The sequence below is a fragment of the Trichechus manatus genome, unplaced genomic scaffold, assembly GCF_000243295.1.
Source record: "Trichechus manatus latirostris isolate Lorelei unplaced genomic scaffold, TriManLat1.0 scaffold00087, whole genome shotgun sequence".
NCBI classification, from domain to species: domain Eukaryota; kingdom Metazoa; phylum Chordata; class Mammalia; order Sirenia; family Trichechidae; genus Trichechus; species Trichechus manatus.
In genome coordinates this window covers 7,949,736-7,967,475 of record NW_004444023.1, presented here as the reverse complement: position 1 = coordinate 7,967,475, position 17,740 = coordinate 7,949,736, and the positions used below count along the sequence as shown (strand labels likewise).

At 43.1% G+C, this 17,740-nt stretch overlaps 1 protein-coding gene and 1 long non-coding RNA gene across 2 annotated transcripts in view; one reads left to right on the top strand and one right to left on the bottom strand.

Moving 5' to 3' along the window:
• LOC111821520 (uncharacterized) overlaps positions 1-10,939 on the top strand; it is a 17,113-nt gene extending 6,174 nt beyond the window's left edge. Inside the window, exons 2-3 of the long non-coding RNA XR_002824907.1 lie at positions 10,068-10,106; positions 10,919-10,939. This is a non-coding gene — a long non-coding RNA (uncharacterized LOC111821520). The remainder of the gene's footprint in view (positions 1-10,067; positions 10,107-10,918) is intronic.
• The window catches only part of LOC101349213 (zinc finger protein 350-like), a 27,546-nt gene continuing 15,026 nt past the window's right edge, over positions 5,221-17,740 (bottom strand). Inside the window, exons 3-5 of the mRNA XM_004381733.3 lie at positions 11,661-11,787; positions 11,317-11,412; positions 5,221-9,443 (exon numbers count right to left, since the gene is read on the bottom strand). Of these exons, the coding sequence (XP_004381790.2) occupies positions 8,086-9,443; positions 11,317-11,412; positions 11,661-11,787 (1,581 nt within the window). The 3' untranslated portion in view covers positions 5,221-8,085. The remainder of the gene's footprint in view (positions 9,444-11,316; positions 11,413-11,660; positions 11,788-17,740) is intronic.

Below are 17,740 nucleotides of genomic sequence, written 5' to 3'. Positions count from 1 at the left end.
TAACAAACAAACCCATTGCCGTCAAGTCAGTTCTGACTCATAGTGACCCTATAGGACAGAGTAGAACTGCCCCTAGGGTTTGCCAGGGGCAGCTGGTGGATTCAAACTACCGACCTTTTTGTTAGCAGCTGATCTCTTAACCACTGAGAGAGATTTACATTAAGGAAATGGCTCACACGGTTGTAGAGGCTGGAACGTGTATCAGGCTGGAGGCTTCTCCTGATTCACATAGCCGCAGGGGCTGGCAGACCCAAGATGGGCAAGTCAGACAGCAGGGTTCTGGCTCACAGGCTGTGAAGACAGACAAATCCGAAGATTGCCAGGCAAGACAGCAGGTAAGCTGCTAGCTCAGGTCCCAAGAACCGAAGGTCAGACGAACAGGAGCCAGCTGCAGGATCCAGTAGGAGCAAAAGACCTCAAGCCTTGCCAGAAAGTCCACTTATATTTGACACAGGCCACACCTCCAATGGAACTCCCTTTCAACTGATCAGCTACTCACAGCAGATCCCATCATGGAGGTGATCACATTATAGCCAATCTCATCATGGAAGTGATCACATCATCATAAAACTGCCAAACCACTGAGAATCATGGCCCAGCCTAGCTGACACACAACCTTCATGATCACACCCCATAACTGTGAGTATGGCCTGTGAGTTCTGTGTGGCCATTGCAACGAATTATCAAATCCAGCAGAGAAGTAGAGAGTGCCATGGGAGGGACGGTTGGTGTCAGAATTGGTAAAGACGGTGGAGAGAGGAGTCATGTCTGACCTCTGCCTCAGGAATCAGCCTTGGGCTGTTGCTCTTGATTCTCTTCCCCCTTGTGAAGTTAGAGGAAATCAGACGCCTCCATCACACAAGTTTTACACAATGGGATTGGTCAGTTTTGACGTTTTGTTAGGCTAAAAATGAGCCATCCCAGAGGCAGACGGAGAACCTCACTACCACCAAGAAGAGACGGGAGTGGAATGCGTTCTTTGGATCCAGGGTCCCTGCACTGAGAACTTCCTAGATCCAGGAGATGAGAGAGAGTTGTAACATCGGAGATGGTGAAAAACGGTGAGAAGCAGCACCAGCAGTACCAGGATACTGGTGCAAAATGGTGCAGTGGGCTTCCCGGCCCACAGAGTAAGGCAGTTACATGGGTATGCCGACCCATGGGGTGAAAGATCTGAGCACCTTTGGGCAGGAGGTTTCCTAGCGGAGTAGAGTGAGTCTGGGCACTTGTCAGCAGAGCTAGGCTTACTGACCGCCAAGGCTTGCTGGCGGAGTGAGGTGGCCCTGGGCCCTTACTGGCGGAGCTAAAGAGCTTTGTAACACTTGCCCAAACAGGGCAGAGGCCTGGCCGCCGGGTCAAGAGGCTGAGATCCAGAGAGAGGCCTGCCGGAGGGCATGGCCAAGGAACTGTCCTGAACAAAGAACTGTATCCTGAGTCATTCCTGATCCTGAATTGTAACTTGTTACTTCCCTAATAAACCTTAAAACTGTATGGTCTGTGAGTTCTGTGTGGACATTGCAATGAATTATCAAACCCAGCAGAGAAGTAAAGAGTGCCGTGGGAAGGACAGCTGGTGTCAGAATTGGTAAAAAGTTTGGGGAGGAGGTATATCTGACCTCTACCTCATAAGAATCAGCTTTGGACTGATGCTAATGATGATTCTCTCTCCCTCTCCTGAAGTTAGAGGAGGTCAGATGCCCCCACCATGCCATTGTTACAGTAATTAAGTAATTATGTAGCATTAGAGATGATACCTGAGGATTTGTGCTAATGAATGGTGGTTTGCCAAGCCAGAAAGAGCATCATGTAGCTGACCTCAGGGAGAGAGGGTGGCATGATTCAATCAATCATACCTATGCAATGAGGCCTCAATCATGACTACATAAAGAGCCAATAAAGGCTCAGGTCATGGAATCTGTATGGGTTTCCTGGTTGGTGAAAGATATCCATGCATGTGAGATGGATGCACATCCCTTTTAGGGACATGAAAGCTGCGTTGGGTACGTGCCCAGACATTGTCCTCTTCATTTGTATCCTTTTTGCTATAATAAAGGGGTAATCGTTTAAGTATAGCATTTTCTGTGTTTTATGAGTCATTCCAGGGAATTATCACCCTCAAAAGGAATTGTGGGTGTCAGAACCTAGGGATCCCTGGGGGACTCCTGAGTTTGTGGTTGGTATCCTGAAAGGATAGAGGAAACCCCCAAATTTGTGGTCAGCAGGTCAGAAGTTAGGGTGTTATGTGGATTCCCAAACGTGAGGCTGGCATCAGCCTATTTGGCAGTCTGAAGGACAGTGTCTTTTTAACTTGTGAGATCTGACCTAGCTCCAGGTCAGAGAAAGAAGGGCTGGATGGGCAGCCAGCATCTAAAGCCTTGGGCTGATGAACCATGTCCTTTTAACTTGTGAGATCTGATCTGGCTCTGGATGGATAGGGTCAGAGAAAAAATGCTGCATGGGCAGCTGGTGTCAGAGCTGAACAGGATAGGGAAGATTCAGGATTAGCAAATGACCCTCATAGTGGGATTTCATTTATGCTGGTTTTTGCCATCTATGCAATATTATTATGGGATTAAGAGAAAAACTCAGAGAAGAGAAACAGAGTTCATGAGTCCCACTCGCAGTGTAAAAAGAAATCATATCGCAGTTCAGCAGGCTACAGAGAACCTGTAGTCTTTGAAATGGTGGCATCTCTCAATGGTAATGTCTTAGGCTGGGTTCTCTAGAGGAGCAAAACCAGAGAAGCGTATATATAAATATTTATTTATTTATTTCAAGGAAATGGCTCACACAATTGTAGACATTGGCAAGTCCCAAATCCATAGTTAAGGCAGCAGGCTGTAGGCTTCACGTGATAGCAGGAGCTGACGAACCCATAATCTGCAGGTCAGGAGGCAGGCTGCTGGCTCACATCCAAGAACCAGAGATCAGAGGATGATGAGGTGAACGCAGGATCAAGAGAGCGAGCTTTGCCAGAACATCCATATATATTGGATGCAGGCTACACCCCCAAGGAAACTCCCCTTTCAACTGATTGACAGCTCACATCAGATCATGAAATGGATAATTACATAATGTCTGCCAAACTGAGAATCATGGCCTAGCCAAGTTGACACATAACCTTAACTATCACAGGTGATATGAAGGTTTAACTCTAAGATAACCCAAAAGGATTTCATCCTCTTCCATCTCATATACTGTCCTCCATTCTTAGAAGACTAAGCTTCTCTTTTTGTTGGACTTATTCTGGGGATCTTTTTCCTTTTATGCCCTGCCCCTAAAATACTCAGCGACTGAGTCTCTAATCACAAAGGAAATGTTTCTCGGAGACAATTCCATTCCTTAAACTGCCTTCTAATTGATCATTCACTTCAATGACAAAATACTCTTTGATTAGTTCATTGGCTCATTCATTCTTTCAAAAAATCAATAGTTGAGTATCTTTGTGCTGAGAAATAACAAAATAATGTAAACTTGTGCTCTCCAATTTAACTTTCTGGGATCCTGAAAATGATAGTGATTTCTCTCACTATACAGTTTACAGCGATGCAAAGTGCTACAAAGTTTTGCATGTCTCTGTTGTCCAATTTGGTAGGCAGTAGTCACACATTGTAAAAAATGGTGTGGCCGACTGCCATCTGACCTCCTGTAACTTCACAAGGGGGAAGGAGAATCAAGATCAACAGCCCAAGGCTGATTCCTGTGAGGCGGAGGAAAAACATACTTTCACCATCCAACCTTTTTACCAATTCTGACACCGACCATACGTCTCACAGCACTTTCTATTCTCTGCTGAATTCAATAACTCATTGCAATGGCCACACAGAACTCACAGACCACACTCATGATTATGGGGTTTATTAGGGAAGTAACAGGTTACAATTCAGGTTCAGGAACGCTCAGGATATAGTTCTTTGATCAGGACAGCCTCTTCTCAGCCATAACAGCGGGCATACCTCTCTCTGGCACCTTGGCCTCCGCCCTGCTTGAGCAAGTGTTACAAAGCTCTTTTAGCTCTGCCAATAAGTGCCCCGAGGCACCTTATTCTACCAGTAAGCCAAGGCCCGAAGGCATTCATCTCTAGCCCCATATGTCAGCAAACCTAGCTCAACAAAGTGCCCGGAGCACCCTACTCCACCAGCAGGCCTCCTAACTGAAGGCACTCAGCTTTTTCACTCTGTGGGCCAGGAAGCCCACTGCGCCGTCTTCTGCCAGTCTCCTGCCTCTGCTGCTGCCATTTCTCTGCCACAGTTTCTCACTGTCTTTGATGTTAAAGCTCTCTCTCTCAATCTCCTGGTTCCAGGAGCTTCTCTGCACAGGGATCCTGGGTCCAAAGGACACACTCCACTCCTGGCTCTTCTTTCTTGTTGGTGGTGAGATCGTCTGTTCCCGCCTCTGGGATGGCTCATTTTAAGCCTAGTGGGATGGCGGAACTAATCCCCTCGTTAGGGTTCCATACACCTTATTTGTATGGTCGCACCCCCCACAAGAGTGCCTTGCACCTTATTTACATTATTAGCAAACTATCCAATCCCCTTGGTGGGCCACAAGCACCTCATTTGCATAGTTTCACCCAGTCACTTGGTGGGAGTTACAGAGACTATGGCTAGAAGGGCCATATTAAGTAATTCACTGCACCGCAGGTGTCTTAGTCATCTAGTGCTGCTATAACAGAAATACCACAAGTGGGTGGCTTTAACAAAGAGACACTTATTTCCTCACAGTAAACTAGGCTAAAAGTCCAAATTCAAGGCATCAGCTCCAGGGGAAGGCTTTCTCTCTCTATTGGCCTTCTCATCAATCTTCCCCCAGACTAGGAGCATCTCTACGCAGTGACCCCGGGTCCAAAGGATGCGCTCTGCTCCCAGCACTGCTCTCTTGGTGGTATGAGGTCCCCCTGTCTCTCTGCTTGCTTCTCTCTTTTATATATCTCAAGAGTTTGCCTCAAGACACCATCCAATCTTGTAGATTGAGTCCTGCCTCACCAACACAACTGCCACCCATCCTCCCTCATTAACATCATACAGGCAGGATTTACAACATATAGGAAAACCACACAATACCAGGAATAATGGCCCAGCCAAATTGATACACACATTTTTGGGGGGACATAATTCAATCCATGACAGCAGGGGAAAAAACTCAAGCTGTTTTTCCAAAGAACGAAAACAAAAGGCCACATAAAGGAACTCACTGCAACACGGGGTGTTCACTCTGACTTTAAAATATATTCTCTAATTTTGTCACTATAAGAATGTTGTATAAATGTGATCATCAGTGTGTAACATTTTGAGATAGGCAGATTAGTGATTGCCAGGGGTTAGGGAGGTGGAGAGAGTGAGAAGTAGGTGAGGTTATAAAAGGGTACAATGAGGAATTCTTGTGATGGAACTGTTATGTATCCTTTTTTTAATGATAAAATATATATCACCAAAAGTTTGCTGTTTCAATGTGTCGTAGGTATACAATTCACTGCGCACATGGCTATTGAACCATGAAATGTGGCTACTGCAACTAACGGAATGAATTTTAAATTTCTTTAAAAATGTCTTTTAACTTTCAAATTAAAATATTCATTAAAACTACCCAGGAATTTATAAACTACTTAAACAAATTAGACATGGGCATTAAAAAAATATAACTTATTTCCTAGAATGCTTAAATACCAAATAAAGGAGTCTCTATCACAAGAATCCATGGGTGGTACAAACTGTTAATGCACTCAACTGATAACTAAAATGTTGGAGGTTCGAGCTCAACAAGAAGCATCTTGGTAGAATGGCCTGGTGATCTACTTTGTAAAATCAGCCATGGAAAACCCTATCACGCACAGTTCGACTCTCATACATGAGGTCACCATGAATTGGAATCAACTCGATGGCAACTGATTTTTTAACAACATATTATCATAAGAACTTTTTAGGATTTTTCTCATTCCTAAAAATGCTAACTAAACCCCTTGTACCAATTATTTTATGTCTATTTCACCTAATGTAGATATTGCATCCTCTGACTAGATCAGCTGGAGTGTCAAAACTCCACTTAAATATAATCCAATTAACTCAGTGCTCTCTCCAAGAGGGCATGAAATTTTTCCTTTATTAACCACTTCATCCTCACCTACTGAAATAGGACCATGTGACCAAAGAAGCATGTTACAAATATTCATTACATTAATGAATAGACTCAGTGTAAGACTATTGTTTCATAGGTCCCTCTGCATAATATGAAGTTCTAAAACTTTATGGTAAATATTCTGGTTTTCAGGTAATCCTTCACACTAATCTGGGGAAAGTGAACTAATATATGTGTGCTCCAAATACCACCAATCAAATATTGCCCCTTACCAACCAACCAAGGACCTCCTAAGTGGTTATTTACAGCAACATTCCAGATACTGATTATCTTTTCTGTTTAAAAATTCACATTACTTATTTGCTCCACTGTGATTAACTCAGACTTCTATTTTTCTAATTGACACAATAGACCAATTGAAGTGTATGTGTTCAGATTAACATCAGATTAAACCTATATTAAATTAGGATAACTTCATGGATAATTTTAACTATGAGAATCAGCAAAAAGCATCAGATTGGTTCCAAAGAGGCAGAGGTTAAATATATTCCCACTTTCCAACTTCTCCATTACATCTGACACTAGCCATCCAATAACTCTATATATACTGAGTTCAATAATTCATTGAAATTCTAACAGAGCTCACAGAAACACCACACCTGTGATAACAACTTTAATATAACAGAGAAGGATATAAACAGAGAAAGGTACAAACAAAGGATGTGAACAGAGAAAAGCATAGTGCGAGGTGTGGGAAGCATACAGCATGGAGCCATAACATCTCAAAGGGGACCTGCTTACCCTCCCAAGAACAGATATTCACTCACACTAATCAGGAAGCTTTCAACCAGGAAACTCTAGTCAGGACCTGGACAGCTCTCTGCTGGCTGTCAGTGAGGACCTGGATAGCTGTTTTCCTGGTGAGCTGTCTTTCAAGCACTCCTTCCTGCAGGGCTCCATTGTCAGGCAGTGCTCTGGCTCCCTTGCTTGGGGCTCCAGCTTGGGTTAGTCCCTTTCTGTGGCAGGCCAGTTCAGCTCGACACACTACTTGCACTTCAGGCCCTGTGCACTGCTCCCTCTCTCTGGGCTAGGCCCATGCTGCCATTTGCGTGCTAGCATGTGTGCTTGGCTTGAGGTGTCAGGCTCTGTGCCATCATTCTAGTCCCACACAGTGGCAGCTACTGTCACTCATGCTTTGTCTCTCTCTCCATGGCTCCTCTTGGCCAGCTCTGCTCTTGTAGCTGACTGGCTCCAGCTCTCAACCAGCAGCTTCAAGATAGCACCACTCATGCCACTGTCACTTTTCTCCGAGCTTAGTTTTCATCAACACTGCTCTTTGCTCTATGCTGCTGGGCACCCGCTTCCACTTGTCTCTGCCATTTCTGGCAGTCACAGCCACTCCACTGTTCACAGCTCTAAGGATGTTACAACTCTTTCACCCGAGTCTGGGAGGGTTTCTGGCACAGTGCTTCTGTGTTCTAATGGACACATCAACCCTCCCAGCTCTCAGCAAGAAGTCCCAAAAAACCTCTGTGTTTCGGGCCATTATATAAGTCATTACTCATGCTGCTTCTCAGTTAAAAGTTGGGGTTCTCTCCTAGCCATACCAGAGCCCAAGCAAACTTCAACTACCCAGGAAATGTCAATAAACCCAGGCCCTGTGAATTACTAGGCAAAAGTTTCTTGCTTTAGCTTTCCTGTCATTACATTGTCAATTACTAGGCGAGATGGGGCCGCCTAGACAGACCAGACAAAATAACAAACCATAAAGGGTAGAAAACAACTCTGGGTATCTCCTAAGTTATTTATCCAAGAATCAAGGGCAAAAGGCCACATAAAGGAATTCATTGCACCACAGATATCAATGTGATATTTACGTAGGATGAGCATATCAGGCTTTGCCAGCCTCTACATTCATATGATTCCCATCTGGAAATCATACAATGAGATATCCAATGAGCTAGAAATTTTTGCTCAACCCTTTCCACACTAAATGTATTTGAGCTTATCCTATGGGTTTTCTGTGACATAATAAAGGATGTAATTGATCACTGAAGGCACTACCACATTCACGGCATTCATAATGTTTCTTTCCTGTACAAATTCTCTGTTATCTCCTGAGGGTTCACATCTGGCAACAGGCTGTCTCACAATGACTATGTTTCTATTTGGTAGGATCCCACTGATGTCTACTGATGTCTGAGCTGCCACAGAAGGCATTTGTATAGTCGCTTTATTAACAGGGTTTTCGTCCTGCATGAGATCACTGGTATGTGATGAGCTGTGACGCACTGCAGAAGGGGCTTCAACCTTGACTGAATCTACATGTTTCTCCCTTGTGTGTATTCTTTTATGTTTAACAAGGCAGGACATGTAAGCAAAAGTTTTTCCACACTCTGTGCAACCATACGGTCTCTCTCCTGTATGAGTTCTTTGATGTACAATTAGCTTTTGCTTTGTGGCGAAGGCCTTCCCACAATCACTGCATTGAAAAGGTTTCTCTCCTGTGTGAATTCTTTGATGTTTAATGAGACCTGACTTCTGAGAACAAGATTTTCCACATTCACTGCAAACAAAGGGTGTCTTTCCTGTGTGAAATCTCTGATGTGCTATGAGACATGTCTTCTGGATGAAGCCTTTTCCACAATCACTGCATATATATGGTTTCTCACCTGTGTGAATTCGTTGATGAACAATGAGATTTCCCTTCTGGATGAAGCCTTTTCCACATTCACTGCATGTATAGGGTTTCTCTCCTGTATGAGTTTTCTGATGTATATTGAGCCGTGATTTCTTAAGAAAGGCTTTCCCACATTCTGTGCATTCATAAGGTTTTTCTCCTGTATGAGTTCTCTGATGTTCAGTTAGCATAAACTTTCTGGAGAAGGCTTTCCCACATAGATTGCATCTATGGGGTTTCTCTCCTGTGTGAATAATCTGATGATCAGTGAGCCAAGACTTCTTGATGAAGGCTTTTCCACATTCACTGCATACATGTGATTTTTCTATCTTGTGAGTTCTCTTATGCTTAATGAGTTGCGACTTCATGCTGTTGGATTTTTGACTCTCAGAGAATTTAATTTCCATATGAAATTGTTCATGGTTAGCATGGGGAAAGGTTTTTTCATCTCCATTAAGCTCAGCAGAGTTCTTTACTCCATAGCTTCTGCTGTGGCTGATTAAAGATAAATTTGATTTTATAGTTTTTCCAAGTAAGTCAAACATACCATCATTTTGATGTAAAGTAAAATGACTTTTGTGCTGATTAAAAATATATTCATATGCATTATGTTCATGGCACTTTTCCATTCTATTCACCCATTCATTTTGTGAGTGCCCAGGCAGATGATCATCAGCTTTCCAAATTTCTAGGAAAGAAAAAAACAATGAACTCTTGCATCATCTTGATTTGTAATAAAACTATTTAAAAAATGTTTGGATGTGAGGTGGCTCTTTATTGAAAATCACATGCTGTGAGTGTATATAAACTCCACATGCAATGTTCCTTGCACACTGGTAAAAACACAATAATATAAACGAAGCAAATGGTAAAAGCAGTTAGTGTAGAAACAAGGTTAGATAATACATAACAAATGAATAAAGATTTGACTGTTTCCTAAATAAGGCTTTGCAAAACATGCAGAGAGTGTAAAACACAAGCAAGACACTGTGAACAGCAGACCAGAGAGGTAGGAGAGCCACCTTATCCAAACTGCTGAAACACAGATTCATTCTATAAATCCTTATTGAATGACTACTATGTACCAGGCATGGTGCTACTGTTGGGGCTACATAAACATATTCCTTATGTTTGTGGAGACTATATTCTAGTTTGGTAAAACCACCTTAAAAAAAAAAAAACAAGGAAGCAGAGTTTACAATTAAGGTGAACCAAACAAATTGGGTCTTTACCGTCAGTTCCTGGGACATAACTCTAAACCCATTGAATGTGTTAATGTGTTGAGTAATTGAGGCACCTTTGTTATCTGTAGGTTTCCAGACAAGACCTGACAGCTAATGAAGTGATGAAGGTAAGAGCCGGTCAGGCCAGAAAGATCACCCTGTGATATCAGCTGATCTCAGGGGAAGTAGACTGATTCAATCGATCATGCCTAGACAATGCGTCCACAATAAATGTTCTGGACACAAAAGCCCTATGAGGTTCCAATTGGTGAAAGATAGCGATGTAAGTCAGGGTAGCACAACACTTTTTGGGACATGGAAACTCCACATTGGGAACATTAGCAGATCTTGCCCTATGCGTCTCCTCATTTGCATCTTTTTGCTATAATAAAACTGTAATCATATGAAAAACATCAAGCTATAAAGCAAATATATGGATCTAATCTCAGAAGAGATGTTCCAGCTCATAGTGACAATATAGGAAAGAGGAGAACTGCCCCATAGGGTTTTTTAGGCTGTAATCTTTATGGGAACAGATTGCAAGATCTTTTTTCCCATGGAGCAACTGGTGGGTTCCAACTGCCAACCTTTTGATTAGCAGCTGAGTCCGTTAACCGTTGCGCCTCCAGGAATCCTTCAGACATAGAGGGGTATATTTTTCTCTAAATTGCAATAAAGAAAAAGAGGTCTCACACAGGGAGAGATATATGTAGAAGCCCTCTGTTGTGGATTGAATTGTGTCCCCAAAAATGTGTGTCAACTTGGCTAGTCTGTGATTCCTGATATTGTGTGGTTGTCCACCATTTTGTGATCTGAGGTGATTATGTGCTGTAAATCCTAACCTCTATGATGTTAATAAGGCAGGATGAGAGGCAATTATGTTAATGGGGCAGGACTCAATCTATTGGATTAGGTTGTATCTTAAATCAATTTTTTTGAGATATAAAAGAGAGAAGTAAGCAGAGAGGAGGGGGACCTCATTACCACCAAGCAAGAAGAGCCAGGAGCAGACAGTGTCCTTTGGACCCAAGGTCCCTGCACTAAGAAGCTCCTAGACCAGGGGAAGATTGGTGACAAGGACCTTCCCCCAGAGCCAAAGACAGAAAGCCTTCCCCTGGAGCTGACACCCTGAATTTGGACTTCCAGCCTCCTAAACTGTGACAGAATAAATTTCTCTTTGTTAAAGCCATCCACTTGTGGTATTTCTGTCATGGCAGCACTAGTCAACTAAGACACTCTCTTACATATTTTCAGACACCCTTCACAGCTGTGACACCTTCTTTGGCTAGAATATAACTTGCACAGCCTTCCACCCCTTGCTGGTGCTTGCTTGCTCACCTGAAAAGTTTTGACTATGGATTTCATCTTGTATAGGCCATGGTTGTTCTCCTCTTTTCAACTTGCATGGTGCATTTGGTTCACTAACTTGATACCCTGTTCATGGAAAATGATAAAACTCTTAGACATAACAAATTGAGCTTGGGTTTGTAAAGAACACAGAACGTTACATTTGGGATAAAAGAATTTTCATGCTTAAAAAGTGAAGATTTTTCTCTAGAGTCAGATAGTAGACTGAGAATACATCACTTAAAAGCAGCATAAATACTCCAGTTTTAAGCATCTGAGAAAATAAAAGCCATGGACAGGGTGCTCTTTGAGTGACACCAGAAAGCTGTCCTCACCTACAGACACCAGGTTGCTATAGTTCTCCAACATCACGTCCTGGTACAGGTCCTTTTGAGCAGGGAGCAGGAGCTGCCATTCCTCCCAGGTGAACTCCACAGCCACATCGTTGAATGTCACTGATTCCTGTAATAACAGGGTCCCATTTAATAAAGTGATTTCCTTTCGATGGTATGGTTGAAATGTGAAGAAAACTGTTTTACTGACTTGCTCTATATATGTGTATCTATATATGTAATGTTGTTTTTTAAATACCTTGTAGAAGAAGAAAACTCCTCACAATATATTCTGTAATTAAGCATTCAATCATCCATCTACTCATCAAATTAGAAGTTTTTGTCATGTGTAGCAGTTGCAGTTAAGTCCTCTTGGTAACCTAGAAATATCTCATATTCATGTGTGTGTGTGTGTATGTATTTGGCCACTGATTTGCTAAATGATAAATATGTTAGTGACACTCAGGGACTAAAACGTGTTCCTACATTCAGCATGAGCCTTCACAGCCAATATAAGAAACTACAGAGGAGCTTCAGATGTCAGAATTATTAGGAAACTATGTGTTTATTAGGTTGTGTAAAAATGGCATGAGGGCAGTGTCTGACCTCCTTTAATCTCACAAGGGGGAAGGAGACTCAAGATCAATAGCCCAAGGCTGATTCCTATGAGGCGGGGGTCAGACATGCCTCATTTCTCCGCCATCTTTACCAATTCTGACACTAACTGTCCCTTCCACAGCACTTTCTACTTCTCTGCTGGGTTCAATAATCCATTGCAATGGCCACACAAAACTCAGACAATGCTCACGATTATGGGGTTTATTAGGGAAGTAACATGTTACAACTGAGGCTCAGGAACACTCAAGGATACAGTTCTTCTATCAGGACAGCCTCTTCCCAGCCGGGCTCACAGGCATGCCTCTAGCTGGCCCTCAGTCTCTGGGCCAGGAAGTCCACTATGTCCTGTGGGTCTCTCCTGCCAGTATCTGCTGCCTTCAGTGTTACATCTCTTTCTTTCTCTGTCTTCTGGTTCCAAGAGCTTCTCAGTGCAGGGATCCCAAGTCCAAAGGATATGCTGGCTCCTGGGTGTTCTTCCTTGGTGGTGATGGAATCTTCTCTTTCTCGCCTCTAGGGTAGTTCATTTCAAGTCCACTGGGATGGCAAAACCAACCAATCTCTTTGGTAGGCCACAATTACCAAGTCTGCACAGTCTTGCTCAATCACTTGGATAGAAATTACAAGACCATGGCTAGAAAGGACACACAAAAGTGATCTATGGTACCGCAAGTTGAAAGGAATAAAAGAAACTATCAAAAATGTTTAAAGATCAAGAATGTAAAAGATAATTAGGACGATTTACCAAAAACACCAAACCCGTTGCCACTGAGTTGATTCCAACTCATAGTGACCCTATAGGACAGAGTAGAACTGCCCCATAGGGTTTCCAAGGAGCAGCTGATAGATTCGTACTGCCAACCTTTTGGTTAGCAGCTGTAGCTCTTAACCACTGCGCCACCAGGGATGCAAAGACAATTTAGGAAAAATAAATTTAATACACACACACAAACACACACATACATATATAAATGCACATGTATGTATATTAACAGGTTAACAGCATAATACACTAAACAGATAATTAGTAAAATGTAACGTGTAACTGATGAATTTACCCAAAATGTAGTATACAGAGACAGAATGTAAAAAAGAGGTTAGAAAACATGGATAGAATGAGAATGTCTAACATATGCCTATCCATAAAGTGAAAATAAAGGGATAAGCAATATCTAAAACTCTAGCTACACGCTCAAAAATAATTTTTTACTGAATGAGACTTGTAGCAGGCAGATTGTAAGATAGTCCAATGATTGTTTTACATCGAAAATATTTGTTATCTTTTATATCAATTTTTTTTACCTTTTATTTTGAGATAACTGTAGTTATCATATTGGGTTGTAAAAAATAATAAAGACTGAGCACATATACTATTCACCCAGTTTCTTCCAATGGTAACATCTTGTATAACTATAGTAAAATAAAATAACCAGGAAATTGACATTGTCACAATAACTCCACCTTATTTAAAGATTACATAAACTCATATGTATGTTTGTGTTTATTGAGCTCTACGCAATTTTATCAGATGTGTAGATTCCTGCAACCACCATAATTAAAAAACAGAATATAGTAAAGGGCACGGCAGTGTCATGGATAGCTTTCGTGTGGTCTTTCTCGCCATGGTCCCACCAATCACTTGGGTAGAACCGTGCAAATAACCGTGCAAGAGGATTGGTCAGTTTTGCCATCCTGCTGGGCTTGAAATGAGCCACCTCAGAGATGGGAGAGAGAAGATCCCACCACCATCAAGGAAGAACAGTCAGGAGTGGAGAGCGCATCCTTTGGACCTGGGATCCCTGCACTGAGAAGCTCCTGGAACCAGGAGATGGGGGTGGGGAGTAATCCAGAAGTAGTAGCAGAGAAACGACATCAGGAGATGGCATGATGGGCTTCCCAGTCCATGGAGCAAGAAAGCTGAATGCCTTTGCACAAGAGGCTTGCTGGCAGAATAGGGTGCCTCTGGGCACTTATCTGCAGAGCTAAAAGAGCTTTTTAACACTTGCCCGAGCAGGGCAGAGGCCAAGGGCCAGAAAGACGTGCCTGTGAGTATAGCTGAGAAGAGGCTGTCCTCATGGAAAAACTGTATCCTGAGCATTCCTGAACCTGAATTGTAACCTGTTACTTCCCTAATAAACCCCACAATCATGAGTATTGTCTGTGAGTTCTGTGTGGCCACTGCAACGAATTATCAAACCCAGCAGAGAACTAGAGAGTGCCATGGGAGCAACGGTTGGGGTAAGAACTGGTAAAGATGGTGGAAAGAAGAGTCATGTCTGACCTCCGCCTCATAGGAATCAGCCTTGGGCTGTTGATCTTGATTCTCCTTCCCCTTTGTGAAGTTAGAGGTCAGACACCACTCCCATGCCATTTTTACAGGCACATATCATGGTGAATGTGATTAATGTCACTGAATAGTATACATAAGACACGTTGAAACAGCAAATTTTTTTGATATATATTTTACGACACACAAAAAATATACAAAAGTAACATCAAAAGGATCCCTCATGGTACCCTTTTACAGCCTCAGACACTTCCCCCCCTCCTTTCCTACCTAACCCCTGCAACCCACTAATCATCTTATTTCAAAAGGTATGTGGTGTACATGGTGAAATGAATTTCTTTATGTGGACTTTTGCCTTGGTTCTTTGGAAAAAACGGCTTGAGAGATTTTTTCCCTAAGCCCTGAGGAGTTACCTTTTGTAAAAGTGGTGTGGAAGCAGCATCTGACCTCCTCTAACTTGACAAGGGGGAAGGAGAATCAAGACCAACAACCCAAGGCTGATTCCTATGAGGCAGAGGTCGACATGCCTCCTCTCTCCTCCGTCTTTACAAATTCTGACACCAACCATCCCTCCCACAACACTCTCTACTTCTCTGCTGGGTTTAATTAATTCACTGCAATTACGAAACAGAACTCACGGACAGTACTCAGGATTATGGAGTTTATTAGGGAAGTAACAAGTTACAATTCAGGTTCAGAAATGCTCAGGATACAATTCTTCCATCAGGACAGCTTCTTTCCAGCTGTGCCACATGCCTCTCTGCCTCTCAGCCTCTGCCTTTTTTGCTCCATGGGCCAGGAAGCCCACTGCACCATCCTGCTGGTCTCTCCTGCCACTGTTTTTCTGCCACTGCTTCTTGCCGTCTTCAGTGTTACAACTCTCTCTCTCGGTCTCCTGGTTCAATGAGCTTCTCACTGAGGGGATCCCGAGTCCAAAGGACACATTCCACTCTTGGCTTTCCCTCCTTGGTGGTAATGGGATCTTCCTCTCTTGCCTCTGGTGTGGCTCGTTTCAGGCCCAGGATGGCAAAACTGACCAATCCCTTCGGTGGGCGACAATCACCCTATTTGCTCAGTCCCACCCAATCACTTGGGGGTGAGTTACAAGACCATGGCGAGAAAGATCACACAAAAGAGATCTCACTGCACATTTGCTTTGGTTTTCTTCCCCAGAGAGTTTGTTACTTTTGTCCAGATTGGTATTTCCTGGGCAAGCTGTAAACAACTTTACTTTTTGTCTGACCCTGGGTTGCAGCCTTACCTGATTGGTATGCACCTTGCAGGGACTGGTTCAATAGACTATATGCAAATGAAGTGTCTGTGGCCTACCGAGAGTGGATTGGACAGTTCATGGCCTAGATGGGAGGGCCACGCCATGAAACTGATGAGGGGTTTGTAGATATAAGCAACCAACCTCACAGAGGTTTTTCGGATGGAAAAGAAGCAGGAAGAGAAACAGCAAGAAGAAGCGGAAGGAAGAAGAGCGATGAAGTAAGAAGCAGAGAGGCAAGGAACCTCCTAAAAGAGCTGTAACATGGGTCAAGGGCTGTAACACTGAAGACAGTGAGAAGCCCAGAAAGGGCCCAGTGGCAGAGCCCATGGTGACAGGCCCAGAAGGGGTCCAGCGGCAAACCCAGCAGCAATACATGGCAGGGCAGAGAAGCCTGTCCTGAGGGGCCCAGGAAAAGCAGGTCCTGAGAGAGTTGAGAGAAGCCTGTACTAAGGGGGTGGTGAAGAACCTGTCCTCAGGTGGACAAGAGGAGGCCTGCACAGTCAAGAGGAGCTGAGAGCTGTCCTGCACTGAAGGACAGAGACTTTGCCTACATGCTTCTTGATCCTGATTCCAGGTTGCTACCTCTTTAACGGATTAATGGATTGACACAGTGGCTGCAACAATGGGTTTAAGCATAGCAATGATTGTGAGAATGGCACAGGACCAGACAGTATTTCATTCTGTTGTACATAGGGTTGCTATGAGTTAGAACTGACTTGACAGCACCTAACAACAACTTTCTTAATAAACCACTTAAGTATGGTCTGTGAGTTCTGTCTGGCCATTGCAATGGATTATCGAATCCAGAAAAGGAGTTAAGACTGCCGTGGGAGGGCCAGCTGGTGTCAGAATTGGTAAAAAGGTTGGAGGGTGCAGGTATATCTGACCTCCACCTCGTAAGAGTCAGCCTTGGACCAAACTTGATTTGCATTATCTGCTCTGAAGTTAGACAGGTTCTGATGTTGCTACTACTCCCACATTTTCAAACTGTATAATTACATTTATAATGACAAAATTATAAAGAATATGTTTAAAAGTCATATATACATATATATATGTATACACGTATATGTGTGTGTGTCTTAGTCATCTAGTGCTGCTGTAACAGAAACACAATTGGATGGCTTTAACAAACAGAAGTTTATTCTCTCACAATCTAGCAGGCTAGAAGTCCAAATTTAGGGCATCAGCTCCAGGGAAACGCTTTGTCGGCTCTGGAGGAAGGTCCTTGTCATCACTCTTCCCCTGGACTAAGAGCTTCTCCACGCAGGAACCCCAGGTCCAAAGGACCCGCTCTGCTCCCAGTGCTTCTTTCTTGGTGGTATGAGGTCGCCATGTCTCTCTGCTCACTTCTCTCTTTTGTATCTCAAAAGAGATTGGCTTAAGACACAATCCAATCTTGTAGATCTCATCAACATAACTGCCACTAATCCATCTCATTAACATCATAGTGATAGGATTTACAACACATAGGAAAATCACACCGGATGACAAAATAGTGGACAATCGCACAATATTGGGAATCATGGCCTAGCCAAGTTGACATTTTGGGGGGACACAATTCAATCCATGACAGTGCATATTTGGCTACCAATTTGCTACGTGCTAAATAAGCTAATGCCATTTGGGGAATAAAATATGTCCCTAATTTTAACATGAGCCTCCACAGCCAATACAGGGTGTCCCATGCTTTTTAAAAGTTCACTTTACACCACTTGGCTTTTATGAAAAACCTACATTAGTACCTGTTTTCACTAACCAAAAGAAACCCGACAAGGATTTTCACTTTGCGGTGCAGTGAATTACTTAATATGGTCCTTCTAGCCATAGTCTTTGTGACTTCCACACAATGATTTGGTGGGACCATGCAATATGGTGCTTGTGGCCCAAGACGACTGGAAAGCTTGC